Source organism: Pygocentrus nattereri, chromosome 11, assembly GCF_015220715.1.
Source record: "Pygocentrus nattereri isolate fPygNat1 chromosome 11, fPygNat1.pri, whole genome shotgun sequence".
In the NCBI taxonomy this organism is placed as follows: domain Eukaryota; kingdom Metazoa; phylum Chordata; class Actinopteri; order Characiformes; family Serrasalmidae; genus Pygocentrus; species Pygocentrus nattereri.
Genome location: NC_051221.1, coordinates 1,570,001 through 1,597,500, shown reverse-complemented (window position 1 = coordinate 1,597,500; position 27,500 = coordinate 1,570,001). Strand labels below are relative to the sequence as shown.

Genomic DNA, 27,500 nt, shown 5'->3' with positions numbered 1-27,500 from the left:
AACATCTTTAGAGTGATCAACTGTAGATTGGACTGAAAAAGAACGCTCACCAGCTAAACCCACTCAGGTCAGAACTAGAATGTTGAGTCATAAATGAAACACGATTAAGGAATCTAGGTTTATCAAACAGACTCAGCTGAGAAGTCCAGAAGAGTCAATCAAACTTAGCTGAGGAATCTAAAGTAGTCATCAGTCAAACTCACCTGAGGAATCTAGAACAGGCCATCAGTTTCAGCTGAGAAATCTAGAGTAGTCAATCAAACTTAGCTGAGGAATCTAAAGTAGTCGTCAGTCAAACGACTCAGTTGAGGAATCTAGAACAGGCAATCAGTTTCAGCTGAAGAATCTAGAGTAGTCAATTAAATTTAGCTGAGGAATCTAAAGTAGTCATCAGTCAAACTCGACTCAGTTGAGGAATCTAGAACAGGCAATCAGTTTCAGCTGAAGAATCTAAAGTAGTCAATCAAATTTAACTGAGGAATCTAAAGTAGCCATAAGTCAAACTCGACTCGGTTGAGGAATCTAGAACAGGCAATCAGTTTCAGCTGAGAAATCTAGAGTAGTCAATCAAACTTAGCTGAGGAATCTAAAGTAGCCATAAGTCAAACTCACCTGAGGAATCTAGAACAGGCAATCAGTTTCAGCTGAGAAATCTAGAGTAGTCAATCAAACTTAGCTGAGGAATCTAAAGTAGCCATAAGTCAAACTCACCTGAGGAATCTAGAAGAGGCAATCAGTTTCAGCTGAGAAATCTAGAGTAGTCAATCAAACTTAGCTGAGCAATCTAAAGTAGCCATAAGTCAAACTCACCTGAGGAATCTAGAATAGGCAATCAGTTTCAGCTGAGAAATCTAGAGTAGTCAATCAAACTTAGCTGAGGAATCTAAAGTAGCCATAAGTCAAACTCACCTGAGGAATCTAGAACAGGCAATCAGTTTCAGCTGAGAAATCTAGAGTAGTCAATCAAACTTAGCTGAGCAATCTATAGTAGTCATCAGTCAAACTCACCTGAGGAGTCTAGAACAGGCAATCGGTTTCAGCTGAGAAATCTAGAGTAGTCAATCAAACTTAGCTGAGGATCTTCAGCTAAAACTGAATCTAGAACAGGTATCTAGATTTAGAGAAAGAGTTGATCAAACTCAATTGACTCAGTTGAGTAATTCAGTCACCAATCAAACTCATGAAGAAGCGAGAGTCGTCAATCAGTCTATGGAGCTGAGGGATCTAGAGTTATCAGGCTACTTTAAGTGGGTGCACAAATCTAGTACTGTCAGGTGATCAGCCTGAGCAATAATCTTTCTAGAGCTTTGATAAGGCCATGGGACACACTGGAGGGGGAGGGGGAGGGGAGCAAGGTGGGGTCAGGAGCATCCTGCAGTAGCAGAATACCTGATAACACTCTGACTAACGGGCTTAGAGCTTCCATCTTCATCATCATCACCATCATCATCATCAGACCCTGTGACTGAAGTCTCCTCCTCATCCTCACACTCCTCCTCTCTGTGGAGGTCGGACGGAGTGCAGGACAAGAGGACAGAGAGGACATGCAAGGACAAAATGAACCAGAAGAGAGAGAGAAGGAGAGAGATAGCGAGAGAGAGACAGACAGAGATAGAGCAAAAGAGAGGAAGAGACAGAGAGAAAGACAACAGAGAGAGAGAGAGAGGGAGAGAGAGAGAGACAGAGAGGGAGAGAGAGAGAGAGAGGGGGGAGAGAGAAAGAGAGCGAGATAGAGAGAGAGAGAGAGAGAGAGAGAAAGAAAGAGAGTGAAAGAGAGGGAGAGAGAGATAGAGAGATAGAGAGAGAGAGGGAGAGAGAGCGACAGAGAGAGAGAGAGAGAGAGAGAGAAAGAGAGATAGAGAGAGAGAGAGAGAGAGAGAGAGAGGGAGAGAGAGAGAGAGAGAGAGACAGAGAGAGAGAGAGAGAGAGAGACAGAGAGGGAGAGAGAGAGAGAGACAGAGAGGGAGAGAGAGAGAGAGAGCGAGAGAGAGAGAGAGAGACACAGACAGAGAGAGAGAGAGAGAGAGAGCGAGAGAGAGAGAGAGAGAGAGAGACAGAGAGAGAGAGAGAGAGAGAGAGAGCGAGAGAGAGAGAGAGAGAGAGAGACAGAGAGAGAGAGAGACAGAGAGACAGAGAGAGAGAGAGAGAGAGAGAGAGAGAGAGAGAGAGAGGGAGAGAGACAGAGAGACAGAGAGAGAGAGAGAGAGAGAGAGAGAGAGAGACAGAGAGACAGAGAGAGAGAGAGAGAGAGAGAGAGAGAGAGAGGTGTACAATACCAGTCCAAAGTGAACTCACCTGATGTGAGTGCTTCTCATAAAAATGAGAAAATGCCCCCAATAAATATTTTGAATTTAAACTGTAGTGAAAATTCAGAGGCTTGTTCATTAGCGGACAGTGTGTCCTCGTTAATGTGTTTGAGCCATTCAGGTGTGTGTGGGGGCGGAGTCTGAAGAGCTCTACCTGTCAGAAAGTCAGTATTTCTGATTGGAGTGATTCCAAGCACATTATTACAGACAGTCAGTTCAGTTATATGGGAAATAACAGTACTAAATAAAGAGAAACGCTGTTTTATAAACAGGTGTGTCCACATGATGGACTGGAACTGTCTTCAACATCAAACACTGAAGAATGAGACACACAGAGGATCATATTTGTAGGTGCCAACACAAAGAGCTGGTAACCAAACAGAGCAAACAGAGTGGAGACAATAACGATACCATAACAGTTAATGAGAGTTCAGAACAGCAGCTCTCAAACGCTTTCAGCTAAAGAGTTCCTTTCCAGAAAGACTCCCACCAACAAAGGGCTACAGCTGCCTGCTTTCTTAAGAATCCTTCTGTAATGTTCTTCAGAATATGGTCAGGAATGAACATGTGAAATTTCACTAGAGTGGGTTTTCTAGAAGCTGATATTCTTGATGCTAAATCTAAGGAAAACCTGACTTTAAGAAATGGTCACCATAATAGACAACGAACACAAGTGACTTAAGGAATCTAGATTTAGTTGAAACTCAGCTTAAGAAGCTAAAGTCCTCAATCAACTCAACTAAGGTGAGGAATCCAGAGTCATCAATCAGCTCAACTGAGGTGAGGAATCCAGAGTCATCAATCAGCTCAACTGAGGTGAGGAATCCAGAGTCATCAATCAGCTCAACTGAGGTGAGGAATCCAGAGTCCTCAATCAACTCAACTGAGGTGAGGAATCCAGAATCCTCAATCAACTCAACTGAGGTGAGGAATCCAGAGTCCTCAATCAACTCAACTGAGGTGAGGAATTCAGAGTCATCAATCAGCTCAACTGAGGTGAGGAATTCAGAGTCATCAATCAGCTCAACTGAGGTGAGGAATCCAGAGTCCTCAATCAACTCAACTAAGGTGAGGAATTCAGAGTCCTCAATCAACTCAACTGAGGTGAGGAATCCAGAGTCCTCAATCAACTCAACTAAGGTGAATGCAGAGTCATCAATCAACTCAACTAAGGTCAGGAATCTAGAGTAGTCAATGAACTCAACTAAGGTGAATCTAGAGTCATCGATCTACTCAACTGAGGTGAGGAATCTAGAGTCATCAATCTGCTGCAATGAGGTGAGGAATCTAGAGTCATCAATCAACTCAGCTGAGGTGAAGCCTTGTTAGTCACTTAGATTGTTCAGTTGAGCTTGAATAACAATGCCAGCACCTTCAGTTGAGTTTGACTGAAAAATTTAGATTGTTCAGTTGAGTTTGATTGTCAAAATTAGAACTTCAGATGATTTTGCAACTGAAGAATCTAAGAAGAACAAACTCAACTGAAGACTCTAGCATTGGTAATTAAACTCGACTTATTGATCAGTGAGACTCAGCTGAGCTGAGGAAACAGCATCATCAATGTGATTGTTGTCATTGATATAAAGGAAAGAGACATATTTAACTAGCTGATTATTTGAGTTTGGAGTTATGAGTTTTCTGGAAACAAGCTTTTCTGTTCATTAAAAACACTGAAAAATTTGAGTTTTTTCATTGTGATGGTTGCAGATTTAGAAGATCAGAATGATTTAGCTGCACTTTATCTGAGGACCTGAAAGACTGATGAGTCCTGCCTGCAGTGTCTGACCTGAAATGCCATCAGTTAATACTGTATTAAAAGTGTACATTTTTTTTACTGTAATTTGAATTTCAGTGACTGAAACAGTAATTTAAGGGTGGTCTCTGTTCTGGTGGTCTCTGGTTCGAGAGCTGCTGGTGTAAAAGATGAATGTGGAGATGTCTGTGAAGGTCAGAGGTGAACTAGTGCCTTAGTGGGTGATGAAGCACTCTACTGGAACAGCACTGAGCACTGCAGAGCATTATGGGAATTATTTCTGCACACATGGGTGGTAGGTTCTCAGGGAAAGACCTCTCTGAAGGATGGAGAAGAAACAGTGGAGAGAGGGATGATGGGAAAAGAAGAACTAAAAGAGCATGAAGGAAAAGAAAAGGTAATGTAGAAAGATGAACAGGTGGTGGATGGACAGACCAAGCAGAGAGGAAAGCAGGAATGGGAAGAAAGTTTGACCACTGTTCAGCTGTGAAGGACTAAATACAAATTACAAAGATGGTCTACATGAGGACCTTCTACAGGTAGGGCCAGGGGCATTGGTTGAGTGTAAGATAGGGTTTTGAGAAGGTAGTCTAATCAGTTGAGTCATCTGTCGTGCCAGGTGGGAGAACCGTCAGTCACCAGGCCCCATCTTGCCCTGCTTAGCCTCGCCATACCTCTCTTGGCCTTAACTGGCCCATCATGGTCTCACCTAGCATTGCCGGGCCTAACCTGGTCCAACCTGGCCTCACTTGACCAGAACCTGGCCTCACCTGGCCCCACCTGGCCTCAGCTGTCCTCACTTGGATCTCTATGGCCACATCTGGCTTCATATGACTTTACCTGGCCTCAGCTGGGCCTACCTGGACTACTAGACATAACTTCCTCCTAACTGGACTCACCTGGCCCCATAAATCTCTACCTGACTCCCTACCTGGCCTTACCTGGACCTATCTGGACTCACCTAGCCCTCCTTGGCCTGCCTTGCTCTACCCAACTCTACCAGGCTTTACCACCTCCTACAAGGCCTCACCTGGCCCTCACTGGCCTGCCCTGCCCTCCCTGGCTTAACCTGGTTCTCCGTGTCCTCACCTGGCCCAAGCTTGTCTCCCCTCACTCCACCTTCCTGGCCTCACCTGACTCTACCTGATTTAGTGGTGGTAAGCTGAGGGAGGTGGAGCCATGGGCAGTGGGAGAGGAGTGGAGTGTGCATCCAGCAAGGTATTGATTTGTGTCTAGCATGGCTAATTTTAGCATAGGTAGCTTACGCTAATGCTCTGCTTTTAAGAAGAACATGTGAACTTACATAACCATCAGAGGCTTTGACTCACACACCGCTTCTCTGGAGCACACGCCAGAACAACATCGTCAAAATGATGCAGCACCACTTTGACAGCGTTAATGTGTCACAACAACAGCACTGAATATTGATCCAGCTGCTAAATAGAACAAGATACAGTTCCAATCCTTTAAAAGGGTTTTCTAATAAAGTGGCCAGTGAGTGGAAGCACAAGGTAGATGTTTCTAATAAAGTGTCCAGTGAGTGGAAGCACAAGGCAGGTGTTTCTAATAAAGTGGCCAGTGAGTGGAAGCACAAGGTAGGTGTTTCTAATAAAGTGGCCAGTGAGTGGAAGCACAAGGTAGGTGTTTCTAATAAAGTGGCCAGTGAGTGGAAGCACAAGGTGGGTGTTTCTAATAAAGTGGCCAGTGAGTGGAAGCACAAGGTAGGTGTTTCTAATAAAGTGGCCAGTGAGTGGAAGCACAAGGTAGGTGTTTCTAATAAAGTGGCCAGTGTGTGAAAGTAGAAGGTAGGGTGTTTCCGATAAAGTGGCCAGTCAGTGTAAGGTTTCTTACCTCTCACTCACTTCTCCGTTAAACGGATGGAAGTTTGTGCGATGTGGGGAGGTGGGGCTTAAAGGGGTGGAGCTGCCCATTCTGCCCAATGAATGTCTTCGACTGCGGCGTCTCTCCAAGCCCCGCCCTTCCACCCCGCCCACACTGGACCTGCGGCGATCGCGGCCGCCGGTGGGAGGGGCCTGGCCTTCGTCATCGCCGTCCTCGTGACGAAGGGTTGCCTGGAGAATGTTTACACAGGTCATCTGAATGTTCATATAAATATGAATGCGCTTGAGGTAAGGAGGGAATGAACGTGTGAAGGAGAGCAGACAGACAGCCTCAGATAGAGCAGAGCGACGTCCACCTCGTAGAGGTTGAGCTGCTCCAGCAGGTCCAGGTCGGTTCCTTTGCGCCCGATGTATCTGCGGGTCACTTCCTGCATGCCCTGCTCCTCCAGGACGTCCACCAGGTCGTAGAAGGAGTCCTGATCAGGCAGAGCCGCTAAAGTCTGAGGGGAAAGGAGAGCATTGCAGTGAATTAAAACGAGTGGCGTTTCGTCCCTCATCACACTCCGAGGGCAAGCGGCCGGTTCTGCAGGCGATATTTCTCCAGGTCATTCGGTTTACGAGGTCATTAACTCCAGAACGGCCAATATGGTCAGTTTGGAAATTTTGAGACGGGGGAGTAATGATGAAATAAAATCCTTAGTCTTAGTCTGGCCTTCTTATAAGGTCAATATTTTAGGTAGTGGTGTCCTTGTGGTCATTAAGCCTAAAATATGACTTTATATTAAATTAACAGGTAATTAGTTAATCTTTCATGTATAAATAAGCTATCAGACTGGATTCTCTAATTAGGCGACCTCAGCCTTTTATGTACAGTGTCATCCTTTGAACTAGAAAAGAGTTGCTAGGCTAGCTTAGCGATGGTAGCCTTCACCAATAGCTATTCTCAACGCAGTCTCATTAAAATGCTAAGTTCAGTAATTCCTTATAAGTGCTCCAACCGTAGCGTATGAATGTGCTAATTAGGAATGAGTATATTAGCATATTAATATGAGGCACGTGTGAGACAGCAGTGATGAGTGTGAGAGTCTCGGGTGTGCTCATGGTGCAGTGTGTAAGTGTGTAGGTTAGCGAGTGGACGTACCTTGTTAATGAGGGACGTGGTGTACACCAGCAGTTCTGTGTCCACTCCATCCTTCTCACTCAAAATCTCCATCGCATTGGACCACTGCTTCCGGCCTGAACGCCAATGATCAATCAATCAGTCAATCAATCAGTCAATACAGTGGTCAATCACCCTACCAATCAATCACCAAGCCAACCATCCAATCAAAGTGTTTGTGTATTTCTCCTTGTGGAGGTGTTGGATGTTGTATGGATGTTGTATATAATGCTTATACACTCTGACCGTCCACTGCATTAACTCCACCTCCTCATATCAACACTCACTGTCCACTTTATCAGTTCTACTCACCATAGAGTTTCAGTGTGTGTGTGAGTGTCTGTGTGTGTGTTTGCGTGTGTGTGTATGTGTGTGTGTGTGTATGCATGTGTGTATGTGTGTGTGTGTGTGTGTGTATGCGTGTGTGTGTATGTGTATATGTGTATGTGTGTGTAGTGTGTGTGTGAGTGTGAGTGTGTGTGTATGCGTGTGTGTATGTGTATGTGTGTGTAGTGTGTGTGTGAGTGTGTGTGCATATGTGTGTCTGTGTATGTGTGTGTGTGTGTATATATGTGTATGTGTGTGTAGTGTGAGTGTGTGTGTGTGTGTAGTGTGTGTGTGTGTGAGTGTGTGTGTGCATGTGTGTGTCTGTGTGTGTACTGTGTGTAGTGTGTGTGCATGTGTGTGTCTGTGTGTGTACTGTGTGTAGTGTGTGTGTATGTGTGTGTGTGTGTAGTGTGTTTGTGTGAGTGTGTGTATGTGTGTCTAGTGTGTGTGTGAGTGTGTGTGTGAGTGTGTGTATGTGTGTCTAGTGTGTGTGAGTGTGTGTGTGTGTGTATGTGGGTGTGTGTGTGTAGTGTGTGTGAGTGTGTATGTGTGTCTAGTGTGTGTGTGTGTGTGTGTGTGTAGTGTGTGTGTGTGAGTGTGTGTGTGTGTGCATGTGTGTGTCTGTGTGTGTACTGTGTGTAGTGTGTGTGTATGTGTGTGTGTGTGTAGTGTGTGTGTGAGTGTGTGTATGTGTGTCTAGTGTGAGTGTGTGTGTGTGTGTGTGAGTGTGTGTGTGTTTGTACCTCTCTTGAAGTCCACAGTGTTGATGGCTTTAATGAGAAGAGCAGCATTGGACTCTGAATACTCCACAAAGACCAGCAGCAGCTTCAGAGCCGTCTTCACCACCAGACGGAACTGACCACAGACAGATCAGATCAAATCAGAACAAATCAGGATAGTCCAGATCAGATAAGATCAGAACAGATCAGAACAGCTCAGATCGGAACAGATCAGATAATGTCAGATCAGAACAGAACAGAACAGATCAGAATAGATCAGAATAGATCAGATCAGAACAGATGAGATCAGATTAGACCAGATCACAACAGATCAGATCAGAACAGAACAGATTAGACCAGATCAGATCAGATCAGATCAGAACAGATTAGACCAGATCAGATCAGAACAGAACAGAACAGATTAGACCAGATCAGATCAGAACAGATTAGACCAGATCAGATCAGATCAGATCAGATCAGAACAGATCAGATCAGATCAGATCAGATCAGATCAGAACAGATTAGACCATATCAGATCAGAACAGAACAGAACAGATTAGACCAGATCAGATCAGAACAGATTAGACCAGATCAGATCAGATCAGATCAGAACAGATTAGACCAGATCAGATCAGATCAGAACAGAACAGATTAGACCAGATCAGATCAGAACAGATTAGACCAGATCAGATCAGATCAGATCAGAACAGATCAGATCAGATCAGATCAGAACAGATTAGACCATATCAGATCAGAACAGAACAGAACAGATTAGACCAGATCAGATCAGAACAGATTAGACCAGATCAGATCAGATCAGATCAGAACAGATTAGACCAGATCAGATCAGATCAGAACAGAACAGATTAGACCAGATCAGATCAGAACAGATCAGATCAGATCAGAACAGATCAGATCAGATCAGAACAGATCAGATCAGATCAGATCAGAACAGATTAGACCATATCAGATCAGAACAGAACAGAACAGATTAGACCAGATCAGATCAGAACAGATTAGACCAGATCAGATCAGATCAGAACAGATTAGACCAGATCAGATCAGATCAGAACAGAACAGATTAGACCAGATCAGATCAGAACAGATCAGATCAGATCAGAACAGATCAGATCAGATCAGAACAGATCAGATCAGATCAGAATAGGTCAGGTCAGAATATATCAGATCAGAACAGATCAGATCAGAACGGATCAGATCCTCTCTCTGCTTTAATCAATCACTAAACACTTTCAGTGCATTATTCAGGTGTCATTTACCTTTGAGCCAATCAGAGCATAGAGCCACTGGATAGTTTCAGGATGATCTATGACCCCATTCATCCCGTCCACATACAGCATGATCTGACCTAAAGCTGCACTCAGAAAACAGATACATCAGTATTATTATTATTATTATTTTTATTATTATTATTATTGTTGTTGTTGTTTAGTTGTTGTTGTTGTATAATACCCCAATATTATATTTTTTGATAATTAGTATTATTAGAGGTGGTATTAGTATTGTCACTGTTGTTAACATTAAACTGCATATTAATCTGTCTTAAACATACTAAAACTGCACAACTGGGCTGTAATGACCAGCAGAGTCCAGCAGACTGTAATGACCAGCACGGGGCGCTGTAACACCGCTGTTACTAAAGATCCTTTCACAGAGTCTGTAAACACACACTAATAGGACAAGACTGTAATGACCAGCAGGGGGCGCTGTCACACTGCTGTTACTATAGATCCTTTCACAGAGTCTGTAAACACACACTAACAGGACAAGACTGTAATGACCAGCAGGGGGCGCTGTCACACTGCTGTTACTATAGATCCTTTCACAGAGTCTGTAAACACACACTAACAGGGCATGAATGTAATGACCAGCAGGGGGCGCTGTCACACTGCTGTTACTATAGATCCTTTCACAGAGTCTGTAAACACACACTAATAGGACAAGACTGTAATGACCAGCAGGGGGCGCTGTCACACTGCTGTTACTATAGATCCTTTCACAGAGTCTGTAAACACACACTAACAGGACAAGACTGTAATGACCAGCAGGGGGCGCTGTCACACTGCTGTTACTATAGATCCTTTCACAGAGTCTGTAAACACACACTAACAGGGCATGAATGTAATGACCAGCAGGGGGCGCTGTCACACTGCTGTTACTAAAGATCCTTTCACAGAGTCTGTAAACACACACTAACAGGACAAGACTGTAATGACCAGCAGGGGGCGCTGTCACACTGCTGTTACTATAGATCCTTTCACAGAGTCTGTAAACACACACTAACAGGACAAGACTGTAATGACCAGCAGGGGGCGCTGTCACACTGCTGTTACTATAGATCCTTTCACAGAGTCTGTAAACACACACTAACAGGACAAGACTGTAATGACCAGCAGGGGGCGCTGTCACACTGCTGTTACTATAGATCCTTTCACAGAGTCTGTAAACACACACTAACAGGACAAGACTGTAATGACCAGCAGGGGGCGCTGTCACACTGCTGTTACTATAGATCCTTTCACAGAGTCTGTAAACACACACTAACAGGACAAGACTGTAATGACCAGCAGGGGGCGCTGTCACACTGCTGTTACTATAGATCCTTTCACAGAGTCTGTAAACACACACTAACAGGACAAGACTGTAATGACCAGCAGGGGGCGCTGTCACACTGCTGTTACTATAGATCCTTTCACAGAGTCTGTAAACACACACTAACAGGACAAGACTGTAATGACCAGCAGGGGGCGCTGTCACACTGCTGTTACTAAAGATCCTTTCACAGAGTCTGTAAACACACACTAACAGGACAAGACTGTAATGACCAGCAGGGGGCGCTGTCACACTGCTGTTACTATAGATCCTTTCACAGAGTCTGTAAACACACACTAACAGGACAAGGCTGTAATGACCAGCAGGGGGCGCTGTCACACTGCTGTTACTATAGATCCTTTCACAGAGTCCGTAAACACACACTAACAGGACAAGACTGTAATGACCAGCAGGGGGCGCTGTCACACTGCTGTTACTATAGATCCTTTCACAGAGTCTGTAAACACACACTAACAGGACAAGACTGTAATGACCAGCAGGGGGCGCTGTCACACTGCTGTTACTATAGATCCTTTCACAGAGTCTGTAAACACACACTAACAGGGCATGAATGTAATGACCAGCAGGGGGCGCTGTAACACCACTGTTCCTAAAGTTGGTCTGCTGACTGGTGTTGTGGATGGTGTTATTGGGGAGTTATTATTGTTAATGTGATCAGTGTTATGGTTTAAGTGATTGGTCTGTTGGTGGTGTTGTGGATGGTGTGTTTGGTGTTATTAGCGTATTACAGTTGATGTGATCAGTGTTGTGATTGGTCTGCTGGTTGGTGTTGTGGATGGTGTCATTGGCGTATTACAGTTGATGTGATCAGTGTTGTGATTGGTCTGCTGGTTGGTGTTGTGGATGGTGTTACAGATGCTGTGTAATTCGTGTTGTGGACAGTGCTGTGGTTGGCGTATATGGTTGTTGTAGCTGTACCTCTGAGAATGTAGTTCTGGTAATTCTGGTCAGCCTCAGCTCCAACCTTTATCAGACAGGTCAGTCCTTCTGCCATCACAAATGCATGTACCAGATCCTTGTCGTCCTGCAGCACACAGACAAAAATAACCCCGTACATTTTAAAAAAGCCCTGAGCTGATAAGATTATTAGAACCTTCAGTTCAACCATCACTAATGATATAAACCCCCCAGTATTTCACTGTGGAAATGGTGGGACTCTGATTGGTGGTGTTCACTGCAAACAACTGTTCCTTCATGTCTCTCAGTTACAGCTCTATTTTTACTGGCGGTCCACGACCGTTTTGATAAGAAAGACCTGCCAGTTCCTGCTATGCTGCTTTAAGCTGTGCTGTTTGGGTAAGAGTGACTCCTCTGGTTCTAATGGTCCAGTCTGGATGGCTGATGTTCATTTTCTGAAATGTTGAAACTACATTGCATGTCCAAAACTATCCAGATGCTCCTTTGAATGAGTGAGTTCAGTTATATTAAGGTCACCCATCACTGACCCAGCTATTACAAGAAAACCAGTGACCAACATAATGGGACCCTCTGCAGCAGCTGCACATGATCCTTAGGTCTCCAGTGTGGGCTAGATGGGTATAAAGCCTCCCAGCATTGGGCTGTGGAGCAGTGGAACCGGGTTCTCAGGAGTGATGGAGCCCCATCTAGTACCTTTGGGCTGAGTTGGAGTTACCCAGAACTGACCATCCAATATCTGTACCTGACCTCGCTAATGCTCAAGAAAATCCTCACAGCAATGTTCCAACATCTAGAAGAGCACAGGCTGATACTGCAGCACAAACTCACTATTAATTTCAGAAGAAACTGTGGTCGAAAGACTGTTGGACAAACTCTATATAGACTCTAGATTCTATATGGAACCATGAACGGTTCTGGATAGTTAATAAAACCGTGTTGTCGTCATGGCAACCCTTGGTTCCCATCACCACCACTGTAAAGGCATCTGAACCATTTGACACCAAACAGTCTGAGTCTCTCTGTTCACACCTCGCACGCCGAACTATGGAGAGTTTGGTGGAACTCCCTTTTATTTGTTGAACACAGTACACATTTTTGAGGTTGTGTAAAAGTCCGGACCACCACAGGTCAAAAAGTCACTCGGAGGGGTCTTGCAGCTCCGAGTATCACACCCAGGAGAGCCATTCGCTCAGGCAGGTTGTGGATTTACTCTCTCGCTCGTCCTGCCAAGCCACGTGGAGCCTTCCTGTTGTCAGGGAAACCCACAGTTGCTGCCACGGCGACCGGCTGTCGTGTTCCCCCTGTTAGGGCAGACACGTGTGTGTTTATCACTACTATGACAACAGCATGACTAACTTACCTGAAATATCTGTTTGAGGGAGAAGAGCGCCCTCCGGAGATCACGCCCGGCAGAATTATACAGCTTCTCTGAGGAGAGAGAGAGAGAGAGAGAGAGAGAGAGAGAGAGAGAGAAAACAGAGAAAGAGATTAATTTGATTACTACTCAGAGTAATACAATGATCTCGATCATCTGCACTAATAACGTGATTAATCGTGATTACTACTCAGAGTAATACAATGATCTCAATTTTCTGCACTAAATAACGTGATTAATCGTGATTACTACTCAGAGTAATACAATGATCTTGATTATCTGCACTAAATAACGTGATTAATCGTGATTACTACTCAGAGTAATACAATGATCTCGATCATCTGCACTAATAACGTGATTAATCGTGATTACTACTCAGAGTAATACAATGATCTCAATTTTCTGCACTAAATAACGTGATTAATCGTGATTACTACTCAGAGTAATACAATGATCTCGATTATCTGCACTAATAACGTGATTAATCGTGATTACTACTCAGAGTAATACAATGATCTCGATTATCTGCACTAATAATGTGATTAATCGTGATTACTACTCAGAGTAATACAATGATCTCGATTATCTGCCCTAAATTATGCGATTAGTCATGAATATTAGACTGAGTAATACAAGGGATCTTGATAACTTGTGAACTAAACAAAATAATGTAATTAATCTCTTTAAACTCCCTAAATTAATGTGATAAACTGTGATTAATTGTTTGAATTGTTGACAGATCTATGTGTTTGTGATGCCTCTTCCCCATCTGCCAATTGAGTATATATAACACACACACACACACACACACACACACACACACACACCCTGTGTGTTAATGTTGGTGACATATCTCCACTTAAATACTACAACAGAGGAGAAAAAGAGAGTGACCAACATTCTCAACTCTCTCTCTCTCTGTCTCTCTCTCTCTCTCTCTTTCTCTCTCTCTCTCTGTTCCTTCATTGTGTGGTGGAAACAATGCAGGCGCTCTGTAACCTCATAAATCATTATCATACAGCACTCCTGCAGATCTGCCCCCCCTGTGAGGGATAAACTGCTCAGTCACATACTTTACTCATAACACAGGATTCCTACCAGACTCTCAGCAGCTCAGCAGAGAGAGAGAGAGAGAGAGAGAGAGAGAGAGAGAGAGAGAGAGAGAGAGAGAGAGAGACAGAGAGAGAGAGAGAGACAGAGAGAGAGAGAGAGAGAGAGAGAGAGACAGAGAGAGACAGAGAGAGAGAGAGAGAGAGAGAGAGAGAGACAGAGAGAGAGAGACAGAGAGAGAGAGAGAGAGAGAGAGAGAGAGAGAGAGAGAGAGAGACAGAGAGAGAGAGATAGAGAGAGAGAGACAGACAGAGAGAGAGAGAGAGACAGAGAGAGAGAGACAGAGAGAGAGAGAGAGAGAGAGAGAGAGAGAGAGAGCTGAAAATATAAAAGTGACAGCAGGCCTGTCACTCTAATTTGTAATAAAATTAAACTCACTCAAATGGAAAAGTCAGACGTTTCGAGGCCACTAATCTAACAGAGTGATGAAGCCTTCAACTTCAGACGTCCACGAGAACAGAGAAACAGAAAAAAGTGAAAAATGAAGGAATGAAAAAAAGACCACAGAGGCCAAAGTTCTGGCGTAAACAAGACAAACAAGTCAGCAGCAGAAGAGGAAGGAGACTGCAGACAGAAGGTCCATCAGCACCAGAGGATTTCACCATGGATCACCGCAATGTAGCACCTATGTCAACTTACATATTCTCCAAACCCACATAACATCTGAACGTGTGCTGAGTCTCCTTAATGTCACTGACACCCTAACGTCACCTGACTTAGCTTATCAGAAAGCATCCTGAGTCTCCTTAACGTCACTGACACCCTAACGTCACCTGAGTTACCTTACCAGAAAGCATCCTGAGTCTCCTTAACATCATTAAGACACCCTAATGTCACCTGAGTTACCTTACCAGAAAGCATCCTGAGTCTCCTTAACATCATTAAGACACCCTAATGTTACCTGAGTTACCTTACCAGAAAGCATCCTGAGTCTCCTTAACATCATTAAGACACCCTAATGTTACCTGAGTTACCTTACCAGAAAGCATCCTGAGTCTCCTTAACATCATTAAGACACTCTAATGTCACCTGAGTTACCTTATCATAAAGCTGCTTGAGGCACTCAAATGGCATCAAGAGACCCTAATGTTACCGGAGTTGCCTTTCCATATAGCTTCCTGAGTCACCCTAATATCACGGGAGTCACCTTACTGTAAAGCTTCCTAAGTCACCCTAATATCACGTGAGTTACCTTACTGTAAAGCTTCCTAAGTCACCCTAATATCACGTGAGTTACCTTACTGTAAAGCTTCCTGAGTCACCCTAATATCATGTGAGTTACCTTACTGTAAAGCTTCCTGAGTCACCCTAATGTCACGTGAGTTACCTTACTGTAAAGCTTCCTGAGTCACCCTAATATCACGTGAGTTACCTTACTGTAAAGCTTCCTGAGTCACCCTAATATCACGTGAGTTACCTTACTGTAAAGCTTCCTAAGTCACCCTAATGTCACATGAGTCACCTTACTGTAAAGCTTCCTGAGTCACCCTAATATCACGTGAGTTACCTTACTGGAAAGCTTCCTGAGTCACCCTAATGTCACGTGAGTTACCTTACTGTAAAGCTTCCTGAGTCACCATAATGTCACGTGAGTTACCTTACTGTAAAGCTTCCTGAGTCACCCTAATATCACGTGAGTTACCTTACTGTAAAGCTTCCTGAGTCACCCTAATATCACGTGAGTTACCTTACTGTAAAGCTTCCTAAGTCACCCTAATGTCACGTGAGTTACCTTACTGTAAAGCTTCCTGAGTCACCCTAATGTCACGAGTTACCTTACTGTAAAGCTTCCTGAGTCACCCTAATATCACGTGAGTTACCTTACTGTAAAGCTTCCTGAGTCACCCTAATATCAAGTGAGTTACCTTACTGTAAAGCTTCCTAAGTCACCCTAATGTCATGTGAGTTACCTTACTGTAAAGCTTCCTAAGTCACCCTAATGTCACGTGAGTTACCTTACTGTAAAGCTTCCTAAGTCACCCTAATGTCACATGAGTCACCTTACTGTAAAGCTTCCTGAGTCACCCTAATGTCACGTGAGTCACCTTACTGTAAAGCTTCCTGAGTCACCCTAATATCACGTGAGTTACCTTACTGTAAAGCTTCCTGAGTCACCCTAATATCACGTGAGTTACCTTACTGTAAAGCTTCCTGAGTCACCCTAATGTCACATGAGACACCTTACTGTAAAGCTTCCTGAGTCACCCTAATATCACGTGAGTCACCTTACTGTAAAGCTTCCTGAGTCACCCTAATATCACGTGAGTCACCTTACTGTAAAGCTTCCTGAGTCACCCTAATGTCACGTGAGTTACCTTACTGTAAAGCTTCCTGAGTCACCCTAATATCACGTGAGTTACCTTACTGTAAAGCTTCCTGAGTCAGCCTAATGTCACGTGAGTTACCTTACTGTAAAGCTTCCTGAGTCACCCTAATATCACGTGAGTTACCTTACTGTAAAGCTTCCTAAGTCACCCTAATGTCACATGAGTCACCTTACTGTAAAGCTTCCTGAGTCACCCTAATATCACGTGAGTTACCTTACTGTAAAGCTTCCTGAGTCACTCTAATATCACGTGAGTTACCTTACTGTAAAGCTTCCTGAGTCACTCTAATATCACGTGAGTTACCTTACTGTAAAGCTTCCTAAGTCACCCTAATGTCACGTGAGTTACCTTACTGTAAAGCTTCCTGAGTCACCCTAATATCACGTGAGTTACCTTACTGTAAAACTTCCTGAGTCACCCTAATATCACGTGAGTTACCTTACTGTAAAGCTTCCTGAGTCACCCTAATATCACGTGAGTTACCTTACTGTAAAGCTTCCTAAGTCACCCTAATGTCACGTGAGTTACCTTACTGTAAAGCTTCCTAAGTCACCCTAATGTCACATGAGTCACCTTACTGTAAAGCTTCCTGAGTCACCCTAATGTCACGTGAGTCACCTTACTGTAAAGCTTCCTGAGTCACCCTAATATCACGTGAGTCACCTTACTGTAAAGCTTCCTGAGTCACCCTAATATCACGTGAGTTACCTTACTGTAAAGCTTCCTGAGTCACCCTAATATCACGTGAGTTACCTTACTGTAAAGCTTCCTGAGTCACCCTAATGTCACATGAGACACCTTACTGTAAAGCTTCCTGAGTCACCCTATCACGTGAGTCACCTTACTGTAAAGCTTCCTGAGTCACCCTAATATCACGTGAGTCACCTTACTGTAAAGCTTCCTGAGTCAGCCTAATGTCATGTGAGTTACCTTACTGTAAAGCTTCCTGAGTCACCCTAATATCACGTGAGTTACCTTACTGTAAAGCTTCCTAAGTCACCCTAATGTCACATGAGTCACCTTACTGTAAAGCTTCCTGAGTCACCCTAATATCACGTGAGTTACCTTACTGTAAAGCTTCCTGAGTCAGCCTAATGTCACGTGAGTTACCTTACTGTAAAGCTTCCTAAGTCACCCTAATGTCACGTGAGTTACCTTACTGTAAAGCTTCCTAAGTCACCCTAATGTTACATGAGTTACCTTACTGTAAAGCTTCCTAAGTCACCCTAATGTCACATGAGTCACCTTACTGTAAAGCTTCCTGAGTCACCCTAATGTCACGTGAGTCACCTTACTGTAAAGCTTCCTGAGTCACCCTAATGTCACGTGAGTCACCTTACTTTAAAGCTTCCTGAGTCACTCTAATATCACGTGAGTTACCTTACTGTAAAGCTTCCTGAGTCACCCTAATATCACGTGAGTTACCTTACTGTAAAGCTTCCTAAGTCACCCTAATGTCACGTGAGTTACCTTACTGTAAAGCTTCCTAAGTCACCCTAATGTCACATGAGTCACCTTACTGTAAAGCTTCCTGAGTCACCCTAATGTCACGTGAGTTACCTTACTGTAAAGCTTCCTGAGTCACCCTAATATCACGTGAGTTACCTTACTGTAAAGCTTCCTGAGTCACCCTAATATCACGTGAGTTACCTTACTGTAAAGCTTCCTGAGTCACCCTAATGTCACATGAGACACCTTACTGTAAAGCTTCCTGAGTCACCCTAATATCACGTGAGTCACCTTACTGTAAAGCTTCCTGAGTCACCCTAATATCACGTGAGTCACCTTACTGTAAAGCTTCCTGAGTCACCCTGTCACGTGAGTCACCTTACTGTAAAGCTTCCTGAGTCACCCTAATATCACGCGAGTTACCTTACTGTAAAGCTTCCTGAGTCAGCCTAATATCACGTGAGTTACCTTACTGTAAAGCTTCCTGAGTCAGCCTAATGTCACGTGAGTTACCTTACTGTAAAGCTTCCTGAGTCACCCTAATGTCACGTGAGTCACCTTACTGTAAAGCTTCCTGAGTCACCCTAATATCACGTGAGTCACCTTACTGTAAAGCTTCCTGAGTCAGCCTAATGTCACGTGAGTTACCTTACTGTAAAGCTTCCTGAGTCACCCTAATGTCACGTGAGTCACCTTACTGTAAAGCTTCCTGAGTCACCCTAATATCACGTGAGTTACCTTACTGTAAAGCTTCCTGAGTCACCCTAATGTCACGTGAGTTACCTTACTGTAAAGCTTCCTGAGTCACCCTAATGTCACGTGAGTCACCTTACTTTAAAGCTTCCTGAGTCACCCTAATATCACGTGAGTTACCTTACTGTAAAGCTTCCTGAGTCACCCTAATGTCACGAGTTACCTTACTGTAAAGCTTCCTGAGTCACCCTAATATCACGTGAGTTACCTTACTGTAAAGCTTCCTGAGTCACCCTAATGTCACGTGAGTTACCTTACTGTAAAGCTTCCTGAGTCACCCTAATGTCACATGAGTCACCTTACTGTAAAGCTTCCTGAGTCACCCTAATGTCACGTGAGTCACCTTACTGTAAAGCTTCCTGAGTCACCCTAATATCACGTGAGTTACCTTACTGTAAAGCTTCCTGAGTCACCCTAATATCACGTGAGTTACCTTACTGTAAAGCTTCCTAAGTCACCCTAATGTCACATGAGTCACCTTACTGTAAAGCTTCCTGAGTCACCCTAATATCACGTGAGTTACCTTACTGTAAAGCTTCCTGAGTCAGCCTAATGTCACGTGACTTACCTTACTGTAAAGCTTCCTAAGTCACCCTAATGTCACGTGAGTTACCTTACTGTAAAGCTTCCTAAGTCACCCTAATGTTACATGAGTTACCTTACTGTAAAGCTTCCTGAGTCACCCTAATATCACGTGAGTTACCTTACTGTAAAGCTTCCTGAGTCACCCTAATATCACGTGAGTTACCTTACTGTAAAGCTTCCTAGTCACCCTAATGTCACGTGAGTTACCTTACTGTAAAGCTTCCTAAGTCACCCTAATGTCACGTGAGTTACCTTACTGTAAAGCTTCCTAAGTCACCCTAATGTTACATGAGTTACCTTACTGTAAAGCTTCCTAAGTCACCCTAATGTCACATGAGTCACCTTACTGTAAAGCTTCCTGAGTCACCCTAATGTCACGTGAGTCACCTTACTGTAAAGCTTCCTGAGTCACCCTAATGTCACGTGAGTCACCTTACTTTAAAGCTTCCTGAGTCACTCTAATATCACGTGAGTTACCTTACTGTAAAGCTTCCTGAGTCACCCAAATATCACGTGAGTTACCTTACTGTAAAGCTTCCTAAGTCACCCTAATGTCACGTGAGTTACCTTACTGTAAAGCTTCCTAAGTCACCCTAATGTCACATGAGTCACCTTACTGTAAAGCTTCCTGAGTCACCCTAATGTCACGTGAGTTACCTTACTGTAAAGCTTCCTTAGTCACCCTAATATCACGTGAGTTACCTTACTGTAAAGCTTCCTGAGTCACCCTAATATCACGTGAGTTACCTTACTGTAAAGCTTCCTGAGTCAGCCTAATGTCACGTGAGTTACCTTACTGTAAAGCTTCCTAAGTCACCCTAATGTCACGTGAGTTACCTTACTGTAAAGCTTCCTAAGTCACCCTAATGTTACATGAGTTACCTTACTGTAAAGCTTCCTGAGTCACCCTAATATCACGTGAGTTACCTTACTGTAAAGCTTCCTGAGTCACCCTAATATCACGTGAGTTACCTTACTGTAAAGCTTCCTAGTCACCCTAATGTCACGTGAGTTACCTTACTGTAAAGCTTCCTAAGTCACCCTAATGTCACGTGAGTTACCTTACTGTAAAGCTTCCTAAGTCACCCTAATGTTACATGAGTTACCTTACTGTAAAGCTTCCTAAGTCACCCTAATGTCACATGAGTCACCTTACTGTAAAGCTTCCTGAGTCACCCTAATGTCACGTGAGTCACCTTACTGTAAAGCTTCCTGAGTCACCCTAATGTCACGTGAGTCACCTTACTTTAAAGCTTCCTGAGTCACTCTAATATCACGTGAGTTACCTTACTGTAAAACTTCCTGAGTCACCCAAATATCACGTGAGTTACCTTACTGTAAAGCTTCCTAAGTCACCCTAATGTCACGTGAGTTACCTTACTGTAAAGCTTCCTAAGTCACCCTAATGTCACATGAGTCACCTTACTGTAAAGCTTCCTGAGTCACCCTAATGTCACGTGAGTTACCTTACTGTAAAGCTTCCTTAGTCACCCTAATATCACGTGAGTTACCTTACTGTAAAGCTTCCTGAGTCACCCTAATATCACGTGAGTTACCTTACTGTAAAGCTTCCTGAGTCACCCTAATGTCACATGAGACACCTTACTGTAAAGCTTCCTGAGTCACCCTAATATCACGTGAGTCACCTTACTGTAAAGCTTCCTGAGTCACCCTGATATCACGTGAGTCACCTTACTGTAAAGCTTCCTGAGTCACCCTGTCACGTGAGTCACCTTACTGTAAAGCTTCCTGAGTCACCCTAATATCAGGCGAGTTACCTTACTGTAAAGCTTCCTGAGTCACCCTAATATCACGTGAGTTACCTTACTGTAAAGCTTCCTGAGTCAGCCTAATGTCACGTGAGTTACCTTACTGTAAAGCTTCCTGAGTCACCCTAATGTCACGTGAGTCACCTTACTGTAAAGCTTCCTGAGTCACCCTAATATCACGTGAGTCACCTTACTGTAAAGCTTCCTGAGTCAGCCTAATGTCACGTGAGTTACCTTACTGTAAAGCTTCCTGAGTCACCCTAATGTCACGTGAGTCACCTTACTGTAAAGCTTCCTGAGTCACCCTAATATCACGTGAGTTACCTTACTGTAAAGCTTCCTGAGTCACCCTAATATCACGTGAGTTACCTTACTGTAAAGCTTCCTGAGTCAGCCTAATGTCACGTGAGTTACCTTACTGTAAAGCTTCCTGAGTCACCCTAATGTCACGTGAGTCACCTTACTTTAAAGCTTCCTGAGTCACCCTAATATCACGTGAGTTACCTTACTGTAAAGCTTCCTGAGTCACCCTGTCACGTGAGTCACCTTACTGTAAAGCTTCCTGAGTCACCCTAATATCACGCGAGTTACCTTACTGTAAAGCTTCCTGAGTCACCCTAATATCACGTGAGTTACCTTACTGTAAAGCTTCCTGAGTCAGCCTAATGTCACGTGAGTTACCTTACTGTAAAGCTTCCTGAGTCACCCTAATGTCACGTGAGTCACCTTACTGTAAAGCTTCCTGAGTCACCCTAATGTCACGTGAGTCACCTTACTGTAAAGCTTCCTGAGTCACCCTAATATCACGTGAGTCACCTTACTGTAAAGCTTCCTGAGTCAGCCTAATGTCACGTGAGTTACCTTACTGTAAAGCTTCCTGAGTCACCCTAATGTCACGTGAGTCACCTTACTGTAAAGCTTCCTGAGTCACCCTAATGTCACGTGAGTCACCTTACTGTAAAGCTTCCTGAGTCACCCTAATATCACGTGAGTTACCTTACTGTAAAGCTTCCTGAGTCAGCCTAATGTCACGTGAGTTACCTTACTGTAAAGCTTCCTGAGTCACCCTAATGTCACGTGAGTTACCTTACTGTAAAGCTTCCTGAGTCACCCTAATATCACGTGAGTTACCTTACTGTAAAGCTTCCTGAGTCACCCTAATATCACGTGAGTCACCTTACTGTAAAGCTTCCTGAGTCACCCTAATATCACGTGAGTCACCTTACTGTAAAGCTTCCTGAGTCACCCTAATATCACGTGAGTTACCTTACTGTAAAGCTTCCTGAGTCACCCTAATATCACGTGAGTTACCTTACTGTAAAGCTTCCTGAGTCACCCTAATATCACGTGAGTCACCTTACTGTAAAGCTTCCTGAGTCAGCCTAATGTCATGTGAGTTACCTTACTGTAAAGCTTCCTGAGTCACCCTAATATCACGTGAGTTACCTTACTGGAAAGCTTCCTGAGTCACCCTAATGTCACGTGAGTCACCTTACTTTAAAGCTTCCTGAGTCACCCTAATATCACGTGAGTTACCTTACTGTAAAGCTTCCTGAGTCACCCTAATATCACGTGAGTCACCTTACTGTAAAGCTTCCTGAGTCACCCTAATATCATGTGAGTCACCTTACTGTAAAGCTTCCTGAGTCAATCTAATATCACGTGAGTCACCTTACTGTAAAGCTTCCTGAGTCACCCTAATATCAGGCGAGTTACCTTACTGTAAAGCTTCCTGAGTCACCCTAATATCACGTGAGTTACCTTACTGTAAAGCTTCCTGAGTCAGCCTAATGTCACGTGAGTTACCTTACTGTAAAGCTTCCTGAGTCACCCTAATGTCACGTGAGTCACCTTACTGTAAAGCTTCCTGAGTCACCCTAATATCACGTGAGTCACCTTACTGTAAAGCTTCCTGAGTCAGCCTAATGTCACGTGAGTTACCTTACTGTAAAGCTTCCTGAGTCACCCTAATGTCACGTGAGTCACCTTACTGTAAAGCTTCCTGAGTCACCCTAATATCACGTGAGTTACCTTACTGTAAAGCTTCCTGAGTCACCCTAATATCACGTGAGTTACCTTACTGTAAAGCTTCCTGAGTCAGCCTAATGTCACGTGAGTTACCTTACTGTAAAGCTTCCTGAGTCACCCTAATGTCACGTGAGTCACCTTACTTTAAAGCTTCCTGAGTCACCCTAATATCACGTGAGTTACCTTACTGTAAAGCTTCCTGAGTCACCCTGTCACGTGAGTCACCTTACTGTAAAGCTTCCTGAGTCACCCTAATATCACGCGAGTTACCTTACTGTAAAGCTTCCTGAGTCACCCTAATATCACGTGAGTTACCTTACTGTAAAGCTTCCTGAGTCAGCCTAATGTCACGTGAGTTACCTTACTGTAAAGCTTCCTGAGTCACCCTAATGTCACGTGAGTCACCTTACTGTAAAGCTTCCTGAGTCACCCTAATGTCACGTGAGTCACCTTACTGTAAAGCTTCCTGAGTCACCCTAATATCACGTGAGTCACCTTACTGTAAAGCTTCCTGAGTCAGCCTAATGTCACGTGAGTTACCTTACTGTAAAGCTTCCTGAGTCACCCTAATGTCACGTGAGTCACCTTACTGTAAAGCTTCCTGAGTCACCCTAATGTCACGTGAGTCACCTTACTGTAAAGCTTCCTGAGTCACCCTAATATCACGTGAGTTACCTTACTGTAAAGCTTCCTGAGTCAGCCTAATGTCACGTGAGTTACCTTACTGTAAAGCTTCCTGAGTCACCCTAATGTCACGTGAGTTACCTTACTGTAAAGCTTCCTGAGTCACCCTAATATCACGTGAGTTACCTTACTGTAAAGCTTCCTGAGTCACCCTAATATCACGTGAGTCACCTTACTGTAAAGCTTCCTGAGTCACCCTAATATCACGTGAGTCACCTTACTGTAAAGCTTCCTGAGTCACCCTAATATCACGTGAGTTACCTTACTGTAAAGCTTCCTGAGTCACCCTAATATCACGTGAGTTACCTTACTGTAAAGCTTCCTGAGTCACCCTAATATCACGTGAGTCACCTTACTGTAAAGCTTCCTGAGTCAGCCTAATGTCATGTGAGTTACCTTACTGTAAAGCTTCCTGAGTCACCCTAATATCACGTGAGTTACCTTACTGGAAAGCTTCCTGAGTCACCCTAATGTCACGTGAGTCACCTTACTTTAAAGCTTCCTGAGTCACCCTAATATCACGTGAGTTACCTTACTGTAAAGCTTCCTGAGTCACCCTAATATCACGTGAGTCACCTTACTGTAAAGCTTCCTGAGTCACCCTAATATCATGTGAGTCACCTTACTGTAAAGCTTCCTGAGTCAATCTAATATCACGTGAGTCACCTTACTGTAAAGCTTCCTGAGTCACCCTAATATCACGTGAGTTACCTTACTGGAAAGCTTCCTGAGTCACCCTAATATCACGTGAGTTACCTTACCGTAAAGCTTCCTGAGTCACCCTAATATCACGTGAGTTACCTTACCGTAAAGCTTCCTGAGTCACCCTAATATCACGTGAGTTACCTTACTGTAAAGCTTCCTGAGTCACCCTAATATTACGTGAGTCACCTTACTGTAAAGCTTCCTGAGTCACCCTAATATCACGTGAGTTACCTTACTGTAAAGCTTCCTGAGTCACCCTAATATCACGTGAGTCACCTTACTGTAAAGCTTCCTGAGTCACCCTAATATCACGTGAGTTACCTTACTGTAAAGCTTCCTGACAGACTCTAATGGCATAAATTCATGTCACCTGAGTTACCATACCAAAAAGTTTCCTGAGTCACCTTAATCACATTAGGACATCCTAATGTCACCTGAGTTACTGTGAAGCTTCCTGAGTCTCCCTAACGTCATTACGACACCCTAATGTCACCCGAGTTACCTTGCCACAAAGCATCCTGAGTCAACCTATTTCTTCATTAAAGCACACTAGATGATCCTAATGTCACTCCACTCACCCTAATGTCATTCAAGTATCCTACGGTCACCTGACTCAATGTCAGCTAAGTCACCCTGAGGTCACTCAATTATCCTATTGTCAAGAGTATCCTAATGTCACCCAAGTTACCCTAATGTCATCTGAGTTACCTTTATGTCACCTGTATCACCTGAATTCTGCCTCAGTCATCCTAGCGTTCCATCTAACTGCTCCACCATATGGACGGAGATGGACAGAGCCCTTGCATGTGTGAGGGTATCTGGAGTTCCTTGACTATCAACCATGGATCATTTGACCTGTCTGATTATCATCATTACAATGTCCAGCATTACAGTGGTTCTAATGAAGACCAAACAATGTGGAGCAAAAAATAACTGTGCTTCCAGAATCAGGTCGGTCGGGTTAAAAATGATCCAGTTTTTAGTTCTATTTTTTAGATTCTAGAAAACATATTTAGAATTTTTTAAAATTCTGTGATCAGTTCTAACGGGTTCTAGAAGTTTACTGTCAGTAATCCAGTTTTGTTGGCCTTAAAAATAGAGTCTCTTTAAACAGATGTACTGGCTGGCAGAGCAATCTACGGCTCTCCTATTGGTCAGACAGTTGCAGGACAGTGTTGGTGGTGGTCAGGAGATGTGGGTCACCTTCTTTCCAGCTGCGACTCATCACAACGCTCCATTTAACTTCACATGACCCAGTCACGGCACCCTGCCAGGCTCGTATCCGGATCAATAACAAAACAGACAAATCAATGATAATCATCAGACCTACTGAGGATTAAACTGTACCGGTGAAGTTCAGGTGATGACGTGTCCATCAGGACAGAGCTGGCACGCTCTTCATTCACTCGTTTCATTCGAAACTGAACACTGTGACCTTCACTCAGCATCTGACCACATTTGACCACGTAAACACGAATAAACAGAGCGGTGACAGCTACAATACACAGACACCCACAGCCACTCGCTGCGGGATATCACTGCACTGAAGCCAGGCCTTCTTTCTGGAACTGAAGAGCCTCTCAGCAGTGAAGAGAACGATCCGGAACGTGGGTCTGACCTAACGAACCAAGCACTCGACCACGCGACCCTGAGGGGTCTGACAACACACTGCAGAGTGTGTGTGTGTGTGTGTGTCTGTGAACCTGTCTCTATAAACATGGAATAGAAAAAAGAATCAAATCACTGTAAGAGCAGCAGGATGATCTAAAACCAGTAAAGTTTGTTACTGTTAATGGAACTTAACTCATTATGTCTTTCTTAATGAGCCATGATTCATATTACTGCTCTTAATGAGCCGTGATTCATATTACTGCTCTTAATGAGCCGTGATTCATATTACTGTTCTTAATGAGCCGTGATTCATATTACTGCTCTTAATGAGCCGTGATTCATATTACTGTTCTTAATGAGCCGTGATTCATATTACTGCTCTTAATGAGCCGTGATTCATATTACTGTTCTTAATGAGCCGTGATTCATATTACTGATCTTAATGAGCCGTGATTCATATTACTGCTCTTAATGAGCCGTGATTCATATTACTGCTCTTAATGAGCCGTGATTCATATTACTGTTCTTAATGAGCCGTGATTCATATTACTGATCTTAATGAGCCGTGATTCATATTACTGCTCTTAATGAGCCGTGATTCATATTACTGCTCTTAATGAGCCGTGATTCATATTACTGTTCTTAATGAGCCGTGATTCATATTACTGCTTTTAATGAGCCGTGATTCATATTACTGCTCTTAATGAGCCGTGATTCATATTACTGCTCTTAATGAGACGTGATTCATATTACTGTTCTTAATGAGCCGTGATTCATATTACTGCTCTTAATGAGCCGTGATTCATATTACTGCTCTTAATGAGCCGTGATTCATATTACTGCTCTTAATGAGCCGTGATTCATATTACTGCTCTTAATGAGCCGTGATTCATATTACTGCTCTTAATGAGCCGTGATTCATATTACTGTTCTTAATGAGCCGTGATTCATATTACTGCTCTTAATGAGCCGTGATTCATATTACTGATCTTAATGAGACGTGATTCATATTACTGCTCTTAATGAGCCGTGATTCATATTACTGCTCTTAATGAGCCGTGATTCATATTACTGTTCTTAATGAGCCGTGATTCATATTACTGCTCTTAATGAGCCGTGATTCATATTACTGCTCTTAATGAGCCGTGATTCATATTACTGCTCTTAATGAGCCGTGATTCATATTACTGCTCTTAATGAGCCGTGATTCATATTACTGCTCTTAATGAGCCGTGATTCATATTACTGCTCTTAATGAGCCGTGATTCATATTACTGCTCTTAATGAGCCGTGATTCATATTACTGTTCTTAATGAGCCGTGATTCATATTACTGCTCTTAATGAGCCGTGATTCATATTACTGCTCTTAATGAGCCGTCATTCATGTTACTGCTGTTAATGAGCCGTGATTCATATTACTGTTCTTAATGAGCCGTGATTCATGTTACT

The 27,500-nt window shown here is 43.5% G+C and overlaps 1 protein-coding gene across 6 annotated transcripts in view; it reads right to left on the bottom strand.

Moving 5' to 3' along the window:
• Positions 1-27,500, bottom strand: part of fhod3a (formin homology 2 domain containing 3a) — a 106,413-nt gene that overhangs the window by 34,694 nt on the left and 44,219 nt on the right. For 2 of the 6 annotated variants that reach the window (XM_037542859.1, XM_037542858.1), the window contains exons 4-12: positions 13,015-13,082; positions 11,655-11,760; positions 9,383-9,477; positions 8,130-8,241; positions 7,042-7,136; positions 6,257-6,400; positions 5,911-6,131; positions 5,363-5,398; positions 1,390-1,500 (exon numbers count right to left, since the gene is read on the bottom strand). In XM_037542859.1, coding sequence (XP_037398756.1) covers positions 1,390-1,500; positions 5,363-5,398; positions 5,911-6,131; positions 6,257-6,400; positions 7,042-7,136; positions 8,130-8,241; positions 9,383-9,477; positions 11,655-11,760; positions 13,015-13,082 — 988 coding nt within the window. The remainder of the gene's footprint in view (positions 1-1,389; positions 1,501-5,362; positions 5,399-5,910; positions 6,132-6,256; positions 6,401-7,041; positions 7,137-8,129; positions 8,242-9,382; positions 9,478-11,654; positions 11,761-13,014; positions 13,083-27,500) is intronic. The other 4 variants (XM_037542862.1, XM_037542863.1, XM_037542861.1 and 1 more) reach the window with 3 other exon arrangements.